Genomic DNA, 22,317 nt, shown 5'->3' with positions numbered 1-22,317 from the left:
GCTCCTCGTGGGTCCTCAGGTGCTGCTTGAGGGACGAGCCCTGCCTGAAGGCCTTCCTGTACCTGCTGCAGGCATAGGGCCTCTCCCCCGTGTGCAGGCAGCCATGGAGCACCAGCCCCGCCTTCTGCGTGAAGGCCTTCTGGCACTGCGGGCACCTGAAGGGCCTCTCGCCCGTGTGCAGGCGGCGGTGGGCCTGCAGGTGCGAGGCGCGCCCGAGGCACTGGCTGCAGTCCTGGCAGCCTTAGGGCCGCTCGCCCGTGTGGGCGGCCTCGTGGCGCGCCAGGTGCGAGGCCTGCAGGAAGCGCCTCCCGCAGGCGGGGCAGCCGAACCGCCTCTCGCCCGCGTGGCAGCGCAGGTGGAGGGCGAGGTGCGAGGAGATGAAGGCCCTGCGGCAGCGGAACGGCTTCACCCCGCTGCTCCCCGCTGCGCCCGCGGCGCTGCCTGGCGAGGCCGCCGGCCCGCGCGAACGCCTTCCCGCACCGCCCGCGGCCGCACCGCCACCACCACGGCCCCGCGGCGCCCGGCGGCCATTTTGGGGAGGAGCCGCGGCGGCCGCGGGAGGGGCCGCGAAATGGCGGCCGGGCGCAGGGCGGGGCTAAAGCGGCACAGGCCGAGCGCCGACAGGCAGCGAGTCAGGCGTTCAGCAGCTGTTTGGAAATGTTTAATGCTTTTTTTGTTTTAAGTCTTACTTTACAAGGCAACTTGTCTCACTGTCAACCAACATCTCCATACAAAAATCTTACAATGTTTTATTTGCTAAAAAACTACAACATTCAAATTGGGGCTAGGTAGTTTTTTTCTTTTTTTTTTTTTTTTTTTTTTTTGCCAGCTCTTTTGTTATGAGGAGTGTCCCACAGTCCACTGCTAAAGGCTGCTGTACTTAGACAATAAGTTACACACGTGCTGTACATAATTACAGTCATAGGAGGGTATGCAGCTGTATAATACACCACAATCAAACACCATGAGGGCAAAGAACTAATATATACGAAAGCACTTTGTAGAAGATTTTATAGCTCATTCGACCAAGAGTCATTTGATATCCTCTTACCAGGATATTGATATCCATCTTTCTTAGGCACTGATCCAGGCAAAATTGCCTTGCAGAAAAACCTGGCTCTTTTGCCAAACCCAAGCATTACTAAAAAAAAAATATAAAAAAATTAATGTAACTCAAACTCCTTATTAACTCTATAAAAATAATTATTTGCTAGTCTCTTACTTACCTTCAAACACATGAAGTATTTGAATAACTTCACATTCTCTTTCTGAATTAGGTTCACTGCAGTATTAGATCAGGCAGAAATTTCAAAACTGTGTTTAGTCAGCGTGACTCAACCACCAGGCTATTTCAGCTTGAACAAAAGGTCTGTCTAAACTGAACTAAAAGATGAAGGCTTGTACCATAGCAGATCCACCTAACACTGAATATCTTTTCCACGGTGGAAGAAATTACTACATAAGTTTTATCACAGGATATTCATGGAAAACATAGTGTAAGATCATGCTTTGTAAACATTTGTACAAACAATTCAGAGACTATTGGCTTTGGAATGAGTTCTTAAGTACTTGGTGTTATGCAGGGCAGTAATAAACAACTAATGCTATGAAAACAAGCAACTTTTAACATAAAGTTACAACAGCAAGAGCAGTGAAGGCTCCTGCATCAAGTAGTTAAAACTGAATATTAATTTAATATTTTATTATAAAGTTCATAGCATTACAGAGTTTAGCATGGCACAATATGTAACCTTGTTACAGATGCAGTATTTGCTTTTGCTTGGTACAAAAAAGCTGAACAGCAGCATAACTCTTGTTAGATTGAATCTAGAATTTGAATGAACTTGTTTCTTCTGAATAGGAATGAATCAGTGATTTAAAATAAAAAGGCTGCATTTTTAAACCTGAAATATGTGCAGAATTCCTATCAGTACAGTAGGAGAATATGCTAGAGATGTGTGCAATCTTGAAAGTTATGTCCCAACCCAGGTACTACCAATATATTGCAAACAATCTCATTGAGGGGTAAGTCCAAATGTTTTTTCACAACTTTCAGAATTATTTCCAAGAGTCTTCCTCACAGCTGGTGTACTCTCCCCACCCCACCTTATGTCCCTTTATGCAGTGCATCAAGTACTGACATTCATAATTATTGTAAAAAAAAACAAAAACAAAAACAAAACAACAAAACAAAGCACATTGGTCCATGATAGTTCTCGTAAGTTTCCTTCAGGAATTCCAGTCAATTCTCCATTCTAAGACAGCAATAACTGTTATAATGGATTTATGAAATTAAATGCAATCTGAAAGGTGAAGGTCTGTGAAGATTAGTATCTCCATTTTCCTAAGTTTTTCAACAGTTTTAAAAACATAACAAATGAATTCAGATGCTATTCAGAAAGTCCCTAGATTTTGGTGCTTTAGCCTTGTGATTTTCTGGTTTCACATGTTGTAGGCAACGTAAATAGGATCCAGCTGGTCAGCTAAAAATCCATCTCTCAAGTGCATTCGTTGTTTTTCACCACGGGAATTGATAGGAATAACACCTGGGTCCACAATGACTACAACACCTACTATGAGGTAATGTTCCTCCAGAACCACATTTGTTACCAGTGCAACCAGGTCCAATGCTTCTTGTTCTGAGCCTTCTAATTCCACAACCACCACAAGCAAGTTGGTCCATGTAAATACAGCACTGTCGGCAGGATGTAAATATTAATGGTGAGAAAAAGAAAACAAACCACAGTCAAAGGAAGCTACCAAAGACAGACTTACTGCAAATAATTTGTGTAAGGACTTGAACAATATACGTAATGTGAAAAAGCAGTATAATAATATGAATATGTATAAATCAAGAGATATCAAAGCTGTAAGTTCTAGGGATATTCTCTGCCAACCACTTCTCAAATTGTCTCTGTAAAAACTCTAAGTGGGTCTTTTTCTCCTATATGCATGCAATCACATATTTAGAAGTCCTTTACACTTATGTATTAACATAAGTACCATTGAGATTTCAATCAGTGTGTGCATGCTTGCTATTAATGTACTTTTATAAATTTCCAGAGATTCAGAGAATCATAGAATCATTAAGGTTGTAAAAGACCTCCAAGATCACCTGGTCCAACCATCACCCTACCAGCAATGTCACCCTAAGAACCATGTCCCTAAGAACCACGTCCAACCTTTCCTTAAACATCCCCAGGGTTGGTGACTCCACCACTTCCCTGGGCAATCCGTTCCAATGCCTGACTGCTCTTTCTGAGAAGAAATGTCTCCTCGTTTCCAACCTAAACCTCCCCTGGTGCAACTTGAGGCCTTTCCCTCTAGCCCTATCGCTAGTTATCAGTGAAAAGAGGCTGACCCCCAGCTGGGCCTTCCAGATCCACTCAGTATCTATCCCTGTCACTGAAGGGATAGACAAAAACACCACCTGTGCACCTGCTCCACCCACTAACCACCCCAGTCTCCTGAAGCCCCTTTTGACAGCCTTCAGGCTTCTCTCTGCAATTTCATCACTAGCAGCCTGAATTATCACTAAGGGCTAATAATCAGAGGGGTGATCAAAGTCAGGAAGTTTCCTGGTAATGTCCCCGACCCAGGCCCCAGGTAGGCAGCAGACTTTCCAACAGGGAGGGTCTGGCCAACATATGGGGCCATCTGCTCCCCTCAGAAGGGAGTCGCCTGCAACCATTACCCTTCTTTCCTTCTTGGTGGAGGAAGTATTGAGGCATGGAATAGACTTCCTTGCCCTAGACAACCTCCTGTATGACTTTCCCCCACATCTTCACCACCATGAAGACAAAGACACACAATAATTACAACAAGCAAGCACTACCACTTTGTGACTGAAGAGGACCTACAGCCAAATGGCATGTATCATCTTATTAGTACAAAATGAGAATAATATATGTTAAAAGATATCATTCTATGATTCGAGAAATCCTAGAGATGTACAACATCCAAGGGCATACATTCTGACCACTGTGAAAATCAGCAATACAACTTGGAAGTGTTCTGCCACCCTGTTCATATTGTGCCCTCTCCTTGTCTTTGACTGAAGATCAAACTCTGATGAAGGTGTGGAGTTCTTTATTGTTGTTATTTTTTGTTTGTTTGTTTGAGTGGTAAAAAAAGGTGTTATATTTCAGTTGGTTATTCTCACTGCAGTATTTTCTAAGCAAGGCTTTAGTAAGCTCAACTCTATATCTTGCTATAGACTCAACTAACTCAATCTAGCTTGCTGTCCTGCAAAATTTGATTCTTTCTATTTTGGAAGATATAAAAGGATACGGAAAAATAACTGAACCATAACTCTTACCATTCTGCAATGCTCTTATGTGCTCTTATTACAGATGTCTCTATATCAATGGGGTGGTACCTCATTCCTCTGAGCTCCAGTGTTTCATCCAAAGAGCCTACGACATACAGGGCATCGTGCCTCTCTGCGACAGAACACAGACATTACAAACATCAACAGATCTGAAGAACAGACATCCTCATTTGTACGTGCTTATTCCTGATGTTACAAGACATTGCTGGTTCTTCTGAGGAGAAAGTCCATAATACCCATCATGCTTTACCATTTTTAAAGATGAAGAATTGTGAGGTCATTTAGCACTTATGTATATTGACTCAAAGCAAAAGAAACCAGACTAAAAATAATTTCTGTTATCCAGTTCTGTTACTTCTCTTACATAACATGATCTCAGTTCATAAAACTAATCAAAATCCATCTTTTCCTCCCACTATTCTTACCAAAGAACTTCTCTCCAATCAAAAGGAGGAGAGATTTCCTTTTTATTTTATTTTTAAAGAATTTATACCCACTTGTTCTCATGACAGCAACATTTTTCTCAACTTAAGTTCCCCACAGTTAATGAAGAGAACAAACCTATTGCCTTAGCTTTCCTAGGTTAAACACACAAAGCTCTTCTAGACCTTACAGAACACGCTCTCCAAACTGACATGCTCATCCTGTAACTCTGTCGAAAGGAATTGTTCTTTTTTTTTCTGTACCTATTTTAGAATTCTGCTCAGTCATGTAACGAGACTAAAAACTACTGGGAAGCAGCACTATCTTTCATTCACATTTGCTAATAATGTGGTAATTTATGACAGCTGTTCTCTCAAATGCTAACAAACTTAAGGACAACTGACATTGCTCCACAGCAGGAATATCTTTATATGTGATTTTTTAGAAAGCTACAAGACACAAAAAAGTGCTGTAGTAATCTAGTGCCTTGCCATCTGCAACTTCTCGTTGTGAACATCTGCTTGCAATTCCCCTTTCTTTCCACTACCAGCTTTCTCCAGAAGAGGGAGCCACTCCACATTTCCAGAAGTGGAAAAAAAAATGTTCTATCTTGTATCATGGGCGATTACAGGATCTATAAAAGGTATCTGTGAACGCCCTATTTATCCAGTGACAGCAATGAGGGGGAGACAGATACTATCAATGGAGATATCACTGTTCATTTAAGTTCAATCACAAGCAATCGCAGGTACATTGCTAACAAGTTTTTCTTCCATCTGTGTACATTTCTCAAGTTCAGACACTGGTTTAAATTAGAAAAAAAAGAGAAAGAAAAAAAGGAGATGAACACTATTTATATATTGGAAAAAAATAAGGATAAGTTACTCCTCTAGACATTTCACTTCTGAAAGGCTGGGAAATTGCTGATATTTGTGCATGTCCTAGAACTGCTGAATGACTTACCATTATTAGTATTATCTAGATCAGCACTGAAATACTGTATTCTCTCTGTACAAAAGAGGTTTACGCAAGAAGTAAGTAGAAAGTCTCTAGTGCTCTTAACAAGCACACTCATATTATTTTGTTTAAATGGATATAAAGGAAGAGGATCCTACTTTCTAAATGAAAAGTGCATTACGAATTTCTCCTTTTGCATGATTACCCAGTATCATTATAATCAATGAACGTATATAGAGTAAAGATTCCTTTTATATTCAGCTCTCTTATGGAAGCCAGGATAATCTTGCAGGACAGCTTATTCTTTGCTAGCTCAGCTACCCCAATGAGTTTCAGCACATGCTTCTCTAAGTGTATCTGTTTCCTCTCACCTCCACTAGCATCAGTAAGTTCAGTTCTGCGCAGAAAGCCAAGGTATCCAGTCCGAGCCCATATGGTCTGAGTGTCTCCAAAACTCAATCGAGCAGTAAAGTGATCAGCGTGCAGTGCTTCTTCTCCATACACTGTGTAGTAACCAGTAGCATTATGCGGACTACTCACCCATATCTAGGGGGTTAAAAAAAAAAAGAAAAAGAAAAAGAAAAAAAAAAAGAGAACTATTCCAATACAAATAAAGGTGATTTTGCCAGATCTGGGCAGCGTAATTTATTGATTTAAATTTTAGGAGTTGTTTTACTAAAATAATTAATTTCTGGCTCAGAGTAAATGACCAGGAAAAAGGATTAAAAAACATTTTACATACATGTAATTGGGGACAGTCAAGAGAAAAAATGAACTAGGCATTTGACATACTGGAAAAGGACACCCACCAACCAGCTATCTTCTACTAGAAGGGCATCTTAATAAGCACAAATCCAAATGTATATAAAACACAGATTAAACCAAGCAGCAAATTACCTCATTACTACCATCCACTGATGGAGTGTATAATGATACACAGTATCTACTCACTTCCTCATGTAACTACCAATCAGACACAGACTCGTTAACTGATGCCACGTGGTCCTAGCATGCAATAGTTTGGCACAGGAGGGAGAAATCCATGCAAACATTCACATAAATATCCGAACCATTCCAGCTCTCTGCTGAATTCATTTCCTTGCCACATCAATTTGATTGTGGCTAAGTATGACATGCATTTACCTAATATGATTTATCTATATATGACATCACTGCTGATAAACAAAATATCGGAAGCTTTACCTCTCCTAAATGTGAGTCTCCCAGAGGTCCCTTGGTTTCTGTGTGTGCTATGATGACCTTTACTCCTGGAAGAATCTTCAACAGAAAACAAATGTTTAAAACTGAAGTTAACAGAAGTTGAATTCATCAAAAGAAAGGTAAGTTAATAATGCAAAGCCACAGAAGTCAATCCATGCAAATCTTCCCTTTCTACTCTTTACTCCATGGGTATCAATCAGTTCTTCCTACTAAGTTGATTAATCATTTAAATTCTAAGCAGCTATTTTGCAGCTTGTATTTAGCTACAGAACTGATCTTTCACACCTGAAAAATGCCTTGTGTGAAGGCCTGTGATTTTTTCAGTTACAGCAACATATACTACCTATTTCTTCATTTTACAATCTTTGCTTCACTTTTATCAGCTGTTCATGTCATGCTCTCTCTAGTGCCTCTCCTAGATACACTGTGATTACTGAAGCACATTCAGACTGACATTGCTCAGACTCTGTACTGAGAGAAACAGTTCACCATCCAGATAGGGATAGTGAGGAAAAAAGATTGCTCTCAGTCTCTCACCTTCCCAGACTCCATAAGTGGCAGACTGTGGGGAGAACCTCTCTCTACCAAACGTACCCTGAGAAAATAAAAGAAAAATGCATTTGTACAGAGATCCATGAACTTAAATAGAAGTTAAATAAATTTAAATAGACGTGTTTCATGATATCAGTGCAGCTAAGGATAGGATAACACTGGATATCGTGAAGCACGTCTATTTAAGTTTATTTAACTTCTGACACTCAATTATTCACAAGACAGTTAAGAGTTTCTAGCTGTCTTCAAGACTTTAGTATTAGCGTTCCCATATACCCGTTTCCTTTAAGAATCAGAAACTCATCTCTCCAGAGAGATGAATAACTCATTCCAGAAGAGCTCTAGGGTTGCAGTTTCACCAGCATTTTTTACTTTCATCATCTTTATTGAACTCTCCTGGACCTCTGCTTGCCACACTGAACCATAGCAGCCCCAGTAGGAATTACAAAAAGTAAGGAGCAAGAAGCCTAAAAAAAAAAAGGATTACACTGTCCATTAGTGGCATAACTTATGAAGATATTACAGTTGCAGAAGGAGCAAAAATTGAGTGCAATAGGAGAGGTGTACAAGAGAAACGGCTCCTATACACTATGCATTATTTTACTAAACCAATACACATAGGCTAGAACTGATTAGCACCATGGGAGCTTTGAGGCTATGGCTGAACTTAACAATGTATCTCAGGCAAATCGTAGTGCTATATTAAATAAAGAAAAAATGAGCAATTTACATGGATCTGGTCAAATGCCAGATGAAGATCATGCACATGATGCTTGTTTTCTAGTAACTAAGATTTAACCTTCCAAAAATTACAGAACAGTAGTCAAAAAAAAAACCTGCCAGTTAAGCCCCTGATTGAAATAATAAGCCCCTGATTCAAAACAATCAATTAAGAAGATTTTTTTATATCAATACCAAGTATTGATATTAAGTTTCTTAAAGTAAGTACAGAAACAAATATGTATGAACATACGTATGATGTATGAACACTACTAAAATTAGTCTGAACTTGGTAATGCCAGCAATTTTATCAGCTAAGTTAACCAAGAGACAAGATAATGCAAAAATTATTGACTACAGAATTAAGACTGATAGAATGTATCCTCAACAAGATTCCAGATGATGTTTACATGTTCTGTCTGAAGAAAAAAAAAGTCTAAGTACAGCTAACTGTAATTTTTCCACTATTTCAAGGATTGTTATAGAGAAGATGAAGCCCAATTGCTCTGAGCTGTACATCATAAGGAGAAGAGGTCAGGCACATAAGCTGCAAGAAGGGAGACAACAGTAAGAAATTTATTGTCCTACAGCTGGATGTCAGCCTCAGGACATGTACCCAAAGGAAAATCCCCACTTTTGGAGATTTTCCAAACAAAACTGGTCCTGGCCCTCAGTAATGCATTGAAGCCTTGGAAGTTGGCCCTGCATTGAGCATGAGGGATGTCCTGAGATCCTGCCCACCCAAATCTTTCTGTGATTCTGTGACTAACCAGCCAACTGGGAAATCACCTTTTGCTGGTGGTACAGTTAACTACGAAACAGCTAATGAGTCTGGATTATAGAATATGGATGAACAGACAGCAACTTAAGTTAGGGTGCAAAAAGGAAGAGCAGAAGAAATGATGGAGGAGGAGATAGAACTTTCTCCTCTGCAGTCATTTAATGGTTAATGTTATGTTATGTACCATAACATAATCCGTACCTGTCATGTCGAAGTGCTCTCATATCTACATAGACCGTTGTTGGATCTGGTCCTGCTGTTCCCTATGAATACAAAGGACGAAACAAAATCAACAGAAGCCAGAAAATCCTATTTTCATGGCCATATAAACTCAAAAATCCCTCTCCCTCTTTTACTGACACTTATAAAGTACTGTCCTAATCTACCAAAAAAATAGTCAAAGTAGTCACCCTCTAGAGTGACTGTCATAAAGCATTGATGTTTTATGCAATTATATAACAATTTCAGAAATGTTTGCATTTTACAATAGAAATTAGTAAATTTATTTGTAGAAATTAGTAAATCAATGCACAAGTGAAGTATGTATATATACAGTTAAACCTTTAAGTTTACAAAGTTTTACAAAATTACACCTCTTTTAAAAACACTACATAGCAAGTGCAAAGTATGTGAGCATAAACCTACACGGGCATAACCCCTTTCCTAAAGCTCAGCTGTTCTACTTCATAGAAGTTTTGCTAACTTTGAAGAAAAAAACATTCAACTAAAACATACCTCTAACCATCCGCTATCTTTTCAATGCTCCTGCAAGTAATGGCCTAGACAGAGGCAGACATCTTGCAGTCAGAAGATAAACCTTCTGACCAACTCTGGAGGAAGGTCAGACTCCTAAAATAAATTAATTTCCCAACATGGCAACAGGGGACTTTTTTCTTTTTTCCAGCAGAGTTTAATCTCAAGGCAACTAGAAACTACTGTGAAATGCATATTTAAGCTAAAAAATGTAGGCAGAGTCAGTGATTATTCTCTCCCATGCAGGGAAACATAGCATAGCTGCTCATTTTAGAAGTTTTGAAAAATTAGGCTGCTTTTTTGTCCGCTCCAGAGCAGGGAGCTGGAGAACAGTAACAATGTCTTTATAATGGCATTGCTTTCTAAATCTGTAGCACTGCTAAGGCTCAGGGAAACCTAAGGCCATACCAGATTGGCATTATGGTGTTTACTTTTTAGGAAGATACCACTCATTAACATAATTCCTTGCTACAGCCCCATACTGCTTGTTTGAGAAAGAGGTTTTGTATTTCAGCTACAAGTGTTTTTTTTTTGGGGGGGGGGAGGACAGACAGACACAAAACACTTCTTTAGAAAAAAAATCACTTGACCTCTTTCAAGTGAAAACTCCCTCAACTAGGATACATTCCTTACAGAGTTTTACCACTGAACCAGACTGACTTTAGGACATTACAAGCACACACATGCATCACTATACCTGCTCAGCGAGCTTGCCCAGCCTGTTTGGCTGACAGTGGGACCACAAACAGAAGTAACAGAAGCCATCAAAGTGTGTGAAACAGAGAAAAAGGGGAAGAAGAAAATACAAACAAAGAGGCACTGGAGACATAAGATACACACAGTAAGACAGAAAACAAAACTCATACTGTTTCAGAGTGAAAAGAAAATTCGCATTTCAGATTACTTAAGAGCCTGTTTTTTTGTTTTTTTTTTTTTTTTAAAGTGGTTCACTGGGAAACATGCAAGTCCCAGTAAATAAACAAGAGGCTTAAGGCAGATCATACATAATGTCTGCTGTCCTATCATAAATCCCTCCTCCATCTGCAAGCATCTAAATGCTACTTGTAACTTCAGAAGTAACTTTTACTTCTCAGTCGACCAGTCCAGTAAGGTGGTAAGCTGTCATTGATTTATTTGCATGCTAAATTGTATCAAATACTCAGTTTGGCTACAAATATATTCATTTAAATTCAACAACATAAAATGTCAGATACAGTTATGCTTTAGAAGAATGTGGGAAAGGGTAAAAGTAAACTAAAAATAGAATGAAAACAAAGATAAAGAAGTATAAAATGAGGAGAAAGCTTAAATACCAAAAGCCCTACATTATTCACAATTATCCTGGAATACTCTCCTGGAAAAAATGTTGATTTGGTGTTTTTTGTTTGTTTCTGTTGTTGTTGTTTTTTTGCTTGCTTTATGCTAGTTTAAGACAAACAGTATTCTACCATAAAAAGAGACTGAAGATTTCTCATATTGCTGCCTGTGAATTATCAGAAGTTCTTGATATCATCAAGATAGAATAGCTCAGTGTTATTCTAAGTATGGTCTTCTAGATTATTAAGGCTGCTCTTAGATTAATGTCATAGGTATGTGCCTCCAAGTTAGACTGCACAGGAAGTTCTTACCTAGCCCCAAACTGGTATAGCCTATTTAGTTTGAACAGTTTGAACAACAGATAGCCAACATATATTTTTAAAATCCTTTTTCAGACAGGCCATTCAGAAAGTTATTCTTTGACCCTTGGCATCTGAAATGTTCTATTCAAGGAACTTTCAGTCTTTCTTCACAATCTTCTTCATTTCATCTATATCTATATTTTTTCTATTTTTCTACTGATTCATAAAATCACTCTGGCCATATTTCTTTATAATTGGTTATCTAGAGGGTGTTAATATTTTCTCCTTTAATATTTGCAAAAAAATAAAGAAACTAAATGAGCAGTTATGAATGACAACATATTTAAGAAGCTGTTGGTTAAATTACACATATGAGATTAGTGTCAACTGAATACTAAGCTATCAAAGACACGTCTGGACAACTGCATGTCATTGTCTCCAGTCTGTGACACGGGGATGTGTAATACACATGCCTATTCTCCCTCTCAAAGCTTCCCATTTTATACCTTTAATTGAAAGTAAGTCCAACTCTTATATGGAATGAGACAAACGTATTTGCATGTTGACAGTGCTCATTTGAACTCTTTCGAAGTGAAAAGAAAACTGTCAACCTTGATAGTTGTCTTGGGTCTTTGAGATAAGAGTTTTTATTTGAGGAACTCTTATCTTCATTTAATTCTACATATACATCAGCTATTTTTCAACAGGCAAAATCTGAATCACATGAAAGCTGAGATTGCATTGCTCAAAATATTTACCATATTTATGAACAGGAAGATATGTATTTAATTTAGTACTGTTCCTGCATAGCAGGAAGGAAAGAAGTTTTGTAATGCTGATCCTCCAAATTAGACAGGCAAATCAACACTATAATTCACAACTTCTAAGTTTATTCAACTTGGTGAAGAAACAGCAAGCAATGGAGCTCTAGATTATGTAGCTTATTAGAAAAAAATAACACACAGCTGAATATGACTTCCTATAAAGTTCCCAGAGATACTGTGTGTAAGAGTAAGGAATAAGCAGTTTAATCTCACCTGTAAGCAAATTGCTACGTTGACCCTGCACCCAAATGTAGTGCTCACTGCACGAGCAGAGAGGCCCAGGTCTTTGAATAACTTAGAGAAAGACTGTGTTAATGTAATCCTTGGTCTCTCCTCTGCAACCACCATGCATGTTCGCACACAAGACAAGTTAACTCCTTTCATCTGAGGGGTTAAATAAAGAAAACAATACATTTTAAGTCTGAAATCAGCATTTCTGCAAATAAACCATTTTAATTTGTGGAACTGGCTGTCTTTAAAAACTGACATGAATTCGTTACACAATATGAACACAGACTGCATTCAGTTTGGCTCCAGCCAAGGAGGACAGCCCTCTAAAACTGTGCCAAGCAGTTTTGTGTCACAGTGTGATGCGCAAGACAGAAACCGCTCACATCACGTAGCTGTGACAGACACTCATCATTTTGAGCTGAAAAAACACAAAACATTATTGTGTCTCAGGGAGGGGCAGGCATCCACATGAAGCTCACAAGACACCTGCTTGCTCCAAATGCTACACAGTTCAGATAAAGGCAGAGCACTCAAGATGTTATGAATACTCATCAGCATCAATATGAAACCAAAACAACTGGCTGTGGGCCAAGATTCCCTTCAGTGAGGCCCAGGAGAACAGAGGAACAAAAGTTTTTGTTAGTTTGTTTGTTTTGGTTTGTTTTCTTTCTATACTGAGAATAAGCACAATGTAGTTGCCTTCTTGCAAGCAACAAGCTGCCAAACATTCCCAGCAGAGGTCCTGAGCAGCTTAGTTACTAAAGCCATGGAAACTCTCCTGCGACTGAGACAGAAGTGCTTTCTCAAATCAATTAAACTTCAGTTAAGAGATTTTCCTCAAAATAAATGGGTGTAAAGTGTGCAATTACAACTGTTGGAAAGATTACATCAGTTTTAGAATTCAATATTGTTTGTCTGAAAAGACCCAAAAGCAGGTGAGACTTGGCAAGTGTGGGGTTGGGCAGTCAGGGGGTGAAGGTTTTTTTTTTTTTTTTCATGTGTGTTTTGTTTTGTCTGTTTGGCTGGGTTTTTATTTTTATTTTTGCCTTCCTAAGTATTTTGTCCAAAATTTCAGAAATACCCAGCAGCACGGAGGAGGCACAAATGAACAGTTGAGAACATAAGATGTCTCCCCCCTCAGAAATGCAAGAGATGCAACTTTCAGCAATCTCAACATTTCCTGCAAAACAAGTGATAATTAAAAGCTCTCAAAGAAACACTTAGAAGACCATGTTCTATAGGACAAAATGAAGTATTTTTAGGAAAATACATTAATTTGTACGTCAGCGTGCTGAAGAGACAAGTCCACTTACCCGCAGCATGTCGGTCTGTGTTCCAAGCCCTTTGGTGCACATCTCCATCACTGAGTACGAGCAGAAAGTGACACGCACTTTGTATTGACTTACAGCAGACAACCAGAGAGATACATTGCTCTCCAGTTCCAGAGGAGGGACAAGAATAGACTGATGACCTGAATATACACTAAGGAAAAGAAGAAAACAAGCATGAAAACTTCAAGCCATCATAAAAAGCGAGAAGTTACTCAAAGAAAAAGGGAACCAAACAACAACAGGAAAAGTGAGAGCTTGATATGAACTTCAAATCAGCTCTTTAGAAAGCAAGCATCTCACTGGATTTTCAACTGATTAGTTGGCAAGGCACTATGGGTTAAAGTTAAGCCACAAACTTCAAGGTGAATTTATCTGTCCTGCAGTAAGTTGCACTGAACTACAGGCAAATAAATTCTCAATGCCTTGAAATTTAGGCAACTTTTCATTTTCACATATGTAAACTACAGTAAGAGAGAGGGTAAGAATACATGTGCCATCCCACAAACCTGTGCCTTCTTTGCAAAGCCTGCTTCCCATGGCAGGCTGTGGTTGCAGCTCTGTCTCTTAGACCTGTTATCTCTGCCTGCTAGGCATAGCATGCAGTCAACACAGCTTGCACGAGAGGCACTGCCTGCCTAGCCTTGACCTAAGAATCAACATCGCCCTGGCAGCTTTCACTGCGGACTCAGAGTTATGAGGAAGCATTCATGCTCTTTGGCTCCCACCTCACTCACACTCACAGCCCCTCCTCACTCTTCTCTCACCCTCTCCACAAGCACCCAATATCCAGCACAGACTGTGTGCCTTGCAGCAAACGCCACTCATGTCTGCATCCAGGAAAAGCACCTGTCTAAATCTGCGTGGTGAATGAGAAGAGAGATTTGGTAGGAATGATATTTCTGCAGGGAGGTGACAGTTAGAATAGAAAACATGAACATTGTTCAGGGGAGAAGTTCAAAACCATCAGAGTTTCAAAGAAAGCAATTTCAAAGAATTTCAAAGTTTTCAGAAGTTCAAAACCATCAGAGGAGATAACCATGAAAACACTTCAGTTCCTTTTTTCCCTCCCTTGGATTTTGTGTCTAATTAATTCCACTTGCAAAACCAAAGTTACTTAAGTAACTGACTGACTTAAATCAACTCTTTTACTACAAAATGCATATTGGTATGAATGTTGTATGTTTTTATGAAATGCCTACAAAAAGTTAATCTGGGGTTACTCTTATAGTCTCATCCACTACAACTAGCTGGGATTCTACAGAAGCGAGGAGAAAGATGGGGACATATGAGAAAGCCTATGATTCAGTAACATACCTGCACAAGCACCATAGTGCAAATCCCAAACCACAATAAGGGTCAAGGCAGATGGCAATCTGACGTGAAGGGTATAGCTCACACTGTAGCTTTATAGAACGACATAAGGCACTTGTAGCTGCATGTGACATCTGTAAGAAGAAAGCAGGCTGTCTTCAAGGATTTTTTTAAAAAGAGGTATCACATTTAATACCAACAGAAATGCTTGTTGTAGAAGATACAGCAACTGGTAGTGATTCTTTTTACATGCCTGTGAAACAGGAAAGGGATATAAGCCCAAATTTTTAGCTACTTATCAGGCTATCTGTAAGTGATACCTGTGATGTCAAATAATGTCAAGGAATGTCTAATATTGCTGTGATAAATTGCAATTGAAAACATCTGTGAACTTCACCACAAACACCCTCCCTTTAGTCCCCTCAGTGATTCCTCACATACAACCAGGTAGGAATGAATGCTTCCAAAAAGTGAATCAAGAAACTTTAATGTCATGCACATTTTAGAATAAGCCTTCTGAACACTAAGATGACCCACTGGCAGAAGGAATGAATGTGAAATATGCCAATACATAAGAAAATTAAATTTAACAGCCTCTCTTCAAGTACTCTACCTTTACTCCTGCTAATATGCCAGTAGTAGACACGCTGAAGTCCAAATATGCCAGCATATCTGGAGATGTAGGTCTGAAAATATTAGCCAGCTTCTTTTTCGGCATATCATCTAGAAAGACCACAGGATTAAAATGTATCTTCACAGAATTAACACTGGATGCTTTCTATAGGTCCTGGATGGCTATGTCAATGCAATGCAAGAGACATCCATTTAATTAGGCAGCTATGGTATAACTACAACAACAATAATCCGTCTCCAACCTATATACATTTTATCTAGTGGACAAACATTCCGTACCTGTATCCAAAATAGTGGGCCAAGTCTTAATATCTACAGCTGCTGCAGCTTCTTTGGACTTCAGCAGTTTCATTATCACTTGTGTGGTAAGTATACATGCAGACTTACTGACCTGTAAAAACAAAACACAGCATTAAAAACATTGTAAAGCCAGTTAACGAATTCTCCAGGAATTTCATATCCATGTGAACGAGATAACTAGTAAGCTGAATACATGAAGAAAAGCAGCGGAAGTAAAGGAAAATAATTTACAATAGCAGAAAGAACATTTTAAACGAGTTTTAAAAGAAGTATTGATTGACTCAGTCACTGCACACTGATTTTCTTCTGACTTATTTTACACTGAGTGTGGCAAAATAATTTATCAGGCAATGTCACTATCAGCATCAACTGACCTACACCCACCACAAGCATTAAAAGAGAAATGTCTTATACGTACCTCTACAATCATTTTGACAGTGGGCAGAGTGGTAGCAAGATTCTGTGGATGAGGTGGGCGAACGGTGATAGGTATACAGCCAGCATATAAGCAGCCATAGAAAGTCGCTATTAAGTCTACACCTGTAAAGAATATTTGTGAAATTAAAGCTATTTTATCAGAACAAAAGGCCAAACCCTTTCAGCAAGATCAAAATATGCACTGAGAAATTTTATTTTATTAAGATGTAAGGATTTGTCACAAAGGTCTTTTCAAAGCAACCGCCTATTCTTGGCCAAACTCAATCATATAAGGTTAAAATAATTTGTATTTGACAGTTAGCAAAAAGTATTTAAAATCTAAAAACTTTAAAATTGTTAGAAATTTATTTTCATGGACAGGCAGCATAAAAGATATTAAAAAAAAAAAAAGAAGGTACTGTAAGGTTGTGAAGATGACTCAAATTCTTTTTAAAAGTATTTTTTCACAACTGTAACTATGAAATACTCAGTCATCCCACTTTTAGAGGATTTTTTTTTTCCTGAGGTACACTTGTAAATACACACTAATAATGCAATTCTGAGGTCCAGATTTCACTTCTGTAGGCAGTCATTCAGAAAAAAACAGGTGGTCATGAAAATATCAACACTGACATCCCTAATCTTACTTTCCATGGATACATATCCAGTTTTATTCAATTTTCTGAGCCTGAAAATCCAAAATTTTTCATGTGGTTTAGAACAAACTATATTTGGATAACTGTCCAGACATCTGGAGTGGTTAGATAAAGAGTTTGGTAAATTCAGTTTGACATTCTGAGAAGCAGCTTATTAATAAAACAACAAGTCTCTTCCTTGACATGTTAAGTCACTACCATATATAACTATATTAAAAGGATGTTCGAATGTTTTCTTGGCAAGAGCTGTTTCTTTTTTTATGATGTCTGACTTTGACTTTTCCTGTTTGTATTGCCTTACCCGGAGGATAAACCAGGGCTACATGGTCACCAACATTCAGTCGTCCTTTCTCCATCAGTGCAACTGCCACTCTCTCTGCTCTCTTGTGCAATTGTATGCATGATGCAGTACTAGTTACAGTGCCCTGCAGAGAACATAGGCAACTTCAGAAAACTTTGCAGAAAACATTTTGACACTGAATAAAGTACATGCTGCAGATACAATATTTCCATTTCATAGCAGTTATTTTAACAATACAGCAGATTTAAAGACTCTGTCAAAATATGCTTCACATTTCAGAAATTGTTATTATGAACTTTTAGCATGTTAGAGTATTGTACAGATATTATCAGAAGCAGTTCTTAAATGTATTTGGTACCACAAAAATAATACCTTACAAATATTTGAAATTTATAGTCCAAGGGAGAAAAAACAGTAGTATCACAGTTATTTTAGCAGCAACTGAAGCACTTCATCTGCTTTGTTTCATTTCAGAGTATATGAGCATGGGTTACAGAAAGCTATCAATCAAACAATTTTTTCAAATTGTTAACGCTACACTGACTGCAGTGCTTTCCTCTTATTCAACAACTCTTTATTCTATTTCCTTATCTCCTATTACCTTCTCTGCAGATTGGTAGTGACTGTAATCATTTCTGTTCTACCACGTGGGGAAGAGGCCTAAGAAGGGGCCCATATAGAATCACAGAATGGCCTGGGTTGAAAAGGACCTTAAAGATCATCTAGTTTCAATTCCCCTGCTCTGGGCAGGGTTGCCAAATATATGTATCTGGAGGCACTGTCCAAACCTATGTTTACACTGTGAGATCACATAGTGCATAAACAGCAGAGCCCAGAGGCTTTGGCTCTGCTATATGGCTAGGCCATAAACCTTAATGGTTTCTCTACGCTCACAACAAAAGAATAAATAATCACAAAATCTTAACCACAGAGCTTCTGGAACAGAGAAGAAGGCAGGTATGCACCCGGTCAAAAACTTCAAATTACAGGCGATTAAATCCTACCCTCCTATCTCCTTCCAGTGGCACTTTATCCAGGTGTACATACAGTGGCTGACTAAGCAATCAAACCTCACAGCTGTAGGTTACCTGAAAGTTACCTTTATCTTTCAGGAATTAGGTGACTACAGAACTACTCTACCATACACAACTAAACTTCCAGGTTTTGCAATTAGCATTCTCAAGAGTGTGAAGAGAACACTGCAATGCCTTTGATACAGATATGCTATTAAACGGACAGAGAAGCAACCAGAGCTGCAGTTGGTATGCACTGTCACTTCTACATCAGTGCATCTCCATGTTGTAGATAGAAAGCACATTTCCTGAAACTGTGTATTTGGACAATCTTGAAATGGGAATAGTTGTATCTTTGGATTACTTAGGCATTCACCAAAAAGTCATGGAGACTACTGAAGGCTTAATCCAGATTTTGATGTGAAGACAGTGAAGGTCGTTTTGCTTCCCAGTCTTAGGAAATGATAACTTATCCTTTATGAGACTACAATCTGATGTAAGAAAAACTGGTAGGACAACCACCTCAGAGGGAAACAGAGACTTAAATCAAGCCTCCCACTATGCAGATAAGGATTATCACAGCAAATGTCTGTTACATAGGTATCCAGTTTCACACCCAAAACAAGCTGCCTCAGCCCAAGCTGTTTGATCCAAAGCCTAATCTGATGCAGGACAGCACTGTCATCCTGCTTGGTTTTACTAAGAAAACCTGCTGAAGTGCAAATCTGTGAGCTAGTCATACACAATAAGAACAGTAAAATCACACAAGTGAGATGGGAACTTCTGCAGCTCAAGGACTTGGGAGAAAAAGATTGACATGAAAAGGTATAGAACAGAAGGGTTTCTCATGTGGAGTGGTGAACACACAATTGTTTAGCATTGCAGCTTATTAGTCCAAACTATTTAAGGCACGTGTTCACAGTAAGATAATTTATTTGAGCTTAAGTTCTGTATCGTCTTTTTGCAGTCACCCTTCACCTTTTTGCAAAAAGTAAAAGTTGCCTGAACAAAGTGACCTAGAAAGGGACTTCACATTAAAAACTTTCCTCTTTACTCTGAGAGGTAAACCAATTCTATGGATGGCTTTTAACTATAACCATAATGAAGCAGTTTCACCATAATAAAGAAGTTTCTTATGCTAAACCAGAGTCTCAGGAGAAAAGTCAGAACTTTGAACCATGTCCTAAACCATTTTGCCTGTCTGAACAAGAGACCCAAAGGCAAATCCCTTACTTCACAGGACTGTTGCTGGACCTTCTGGAAGCCCATATGTTATTTCACATATCTGCGGTACAGTACAGCACAGGGTAGACCCAATTTGTCACTGGGCTGTTATCATCATTGGAAGAGTAGCTAGTGAGTACAGGCTCAAACCAAAATTGACTCCTGGAGACTAATCTTGCCTCCTGGAAAGAAAGGAAGGTAGAACAAGGGGGGGAAATATGCCAGAACAGAAGCAGAAGAATCTAAATCATCTGAATATTATGAAATACACACAGCAGTAGTGCTCCTCAAGCTCAGGGATGCTGAAATACTGAGGAACATAAAAAAGCACAGGTTTCTTTCTTTTTTTTTTACATCTCCTTACAAAGTGTTGGATGCCTGGGGTTTGTGAACACTCCAAAACTACTGATAGTAAAGCACAGAACAGAGTAACTACAAGCAAATATGATCTACACACTAAGAAACACGACTGTTGCCTTGTCATATATCATAAGGGCTACAAAAGCCCTAAATAATATGTATATATAAACACATATACACTGCCTGTGCTCCAGAATTGAAGCATTTACTTATTCGTGTTGGAGTGACATCCATTTTAGGGGGGAAAGGCTCATAAAGACAAGGCATCTGTCTCCTAAAGAGTATGCAGTGCTTCTGGGAAACAGGACTCCAAAGTTGTTCCGGGGGTTCTCTGCCTAGGCTCTGTATCTTCTAATGAAAAAAAAACCTCCAGCTGTGATTTCCTCTTTGCCTTATGCTCAGGAACAAAAACTGAACTGTGACTTCCATTAAAATGACGGAAGTTGTTTTCCAGCAGGAAACACAACTGCCGATATGTTTTTAAGTTAGAAATGCAAAATGCACACTAGAATTTTAGACATGGAATAAAATTCTAGATGTAGAAAAATTATGCTGCTTTCTAACCACCAATGATTTATGTTTGCTTCAGAACCATGACATCACACATTAAAATAACTTGAAGCATTTTAGGAAAAAGACTTCTATGTGTTTTTGTCTTAGAATTCTTAGAGATCTTGGATGTCTTTTCCAAACTTAGTGAATCTAATTCAAACAATCCTTTACTGATCTTGACCTTAAAGCAAAATCTAAGATGCATTTCACCTTGGAATTCAACAACAAGAAGAGGGGATGATCTGGAGTTGTCTGAGCTCGCCACTGAAGAACATCTGCTAAATACAGGAACTGAAACAGAAAAAGAATAATAGAAAACATTCAGATTCACTAAGAATGCCCCATTCTTAGTTTCAGCAGAATACCATGACTGTTCTTCCCTAACTTTGAAGAAACCAACTCAAATACTTCATATTACTAGGATGCTTGCATTACCTTTCTTGCTTGATCGTTATCTTCCAACTGGGTAACATCTCTCCCTGAGGCTTGTGCAATTCTCTTTCCAGCAACAAGATTTCCTACTATCATTGAAGCAGGACCAACATCTGCATTTTAAAAAACAGTGCAAAATAAGAAAAATAAAATGTAATAAACATGCAACAATCAATAATTCAGACTGTAGATTGCTATAAATGCCACTTGGAATGTAGACAGGAAAAGATGAAAAGCTAAAACCAAAGACCATATTCCGTAGAATAAGAGAGACGAGGATAATATGGTACACTAAAGCAGTCTAGTACTGACTCAGTAAGCTGTGGTCTATTTGTACTTCAGTTCTCTTATGTGAGTTACAGTATGTAAGAAGACTCATCTGTGCAAGATTGCCAGTCCTGGAACAATTTACAATATATTTATGGAAGCAGGAAAATGGGACATGCTGTCTTTGCATTTAACTGGGATTCAAGGTAGACCATAATGCCCCCACTGAGCTCTAGGCTGCTCTGACAACACCACTAGCTTTGCTAAGTTAGGCATCTTGAAGCCATCCAAGATGCACAACCCTGAGCTCTCACATTGCTACCAGGTCACCCTACACTTGCCCTCAGAAACAGACATGCAGACCTTAGCAACATGTTCTGTTTTACTTACCTGGTTGTTTCTGTCGAGGCTTAGGCAGGTTAGTAACGCAAGTATGTGGACACATCAAGACATTACAAGGGTGCAGAGCACCTTCTAAAAAGCGCTGCTTGGTTTCTGAAACATGAATTCCTCCAAGTGGTGCCTTTGGCAAAGTGTTGGCTGGCACCAAGGCAAGACAGTAGACGCCCACTTGGTGAATGCTATCAATTGCCTTGATAGAGAGAGAAAAAAAACAAAAAACAACACAACAACAAAATATTCCACATTATCAACTGGATGTAGACAAAGCAAGAATTCAAGTCATTTAATAACATTAAAATTTTTACTTGCACCATAATTTGCAAATAAAGGGTCCAATTCTGCACTCACTGAACTCATAGAAGTTGTGCCATGACTTCAATGGGAGCAGGAGCAGACCCAGGACTTTGCTTGTGCACGCTATCAATGGGATGCCACCTGCACATCAGGGATTAGGAAAGTCTCTTATAAGTGGGCAACAAGTGCAGAGATTTTAAAAAGCCAAAACTATATCACAGCAAATTTAGCACGTATGGCACGATCACAGAAGCACAGTAGAACATAAAACCACAAAAATAGGAAGGGAAACATCTTGCTACCTAAAACTGAGGTGTCCATTTTAGCTATGATACTTCTAAAAATAGAAATAACTAAAATTTCTCTTGTGAAAAACAGCTTATTACCAGGTATGCCCTCCAAAAAGATTAAAA

The 22,317-nt window shown here is 38.9% G+C and overlaps 1 protein-coding gene across 6 annotated transcripts in view; it reads right to left on the bottom strand.

Annotated features, from left to right (window-relative positions):
* Window positions 1–22,317, bottom strand: part of DIP2A (disco interacting protein 2 homolog A) — a gene marked incomplete at its 3' end in the record, with an annotated part of 108,127 nt that overhangs the window by 7,850 nt on the left and 77,960 nt on the right. For 2 of the 6 annotated variants that reach the window (XR_014618570.1, XM_084289427.1), the window contains exons 23-24: window positions 21,959–22,045; window positions 21,664–21,800 (exon numbers count right to left, since the gene is read on the bottom strand). Coding sequence is in view for 4 of the 6 variants with exons in the window: in XM_084289427.1 (XP_084145553.1) it covers window positions 21,793–21,800; window positions 21,959–22,045 (95 nt within the window). Of the gene's footprint in view, window positions 1–831; window positions 2,696–4,318; window positions 4,443–6,081; window positions 6,257–6,913; window positions 6,989–7,468; window positions 7,527–9,185; window positions 9,248–10,434; window positions 10,465–12,393; window positions 12,565–13,724; window positions 13,894–15,056; window positions 15,188–15,666; window positions 15,777–15,965; window positions 16,078–16,404; window positions 16,527–17,360; window positions 17,485–19,606; window positions 19,780–20,719; window positions 20,801–20,944; window positions 21,055–21,598; window positions 21,801–21,958; window positions 22,046–22,317 lie in introns of those variants that run through there. The other 4 variants (XR_014618569.1, XM_084289424.1, XM_084289425.1 and 1 more) reach the window with 4 other exon arrangements.

The sequence above is a fragment of the Netta rufina genome, assembly GCF_964035555.1.
Source record: "Netta rufina genome assembly, chromosome: 6".
NCBI lineage: Eukaryota > Metazoa > Chordata > Aves > Anseriformes > Anatidae > Netta > Netta rufina.
This window is presented reverse-complemented; position numbering and strand designations above follow the sequence as displayed.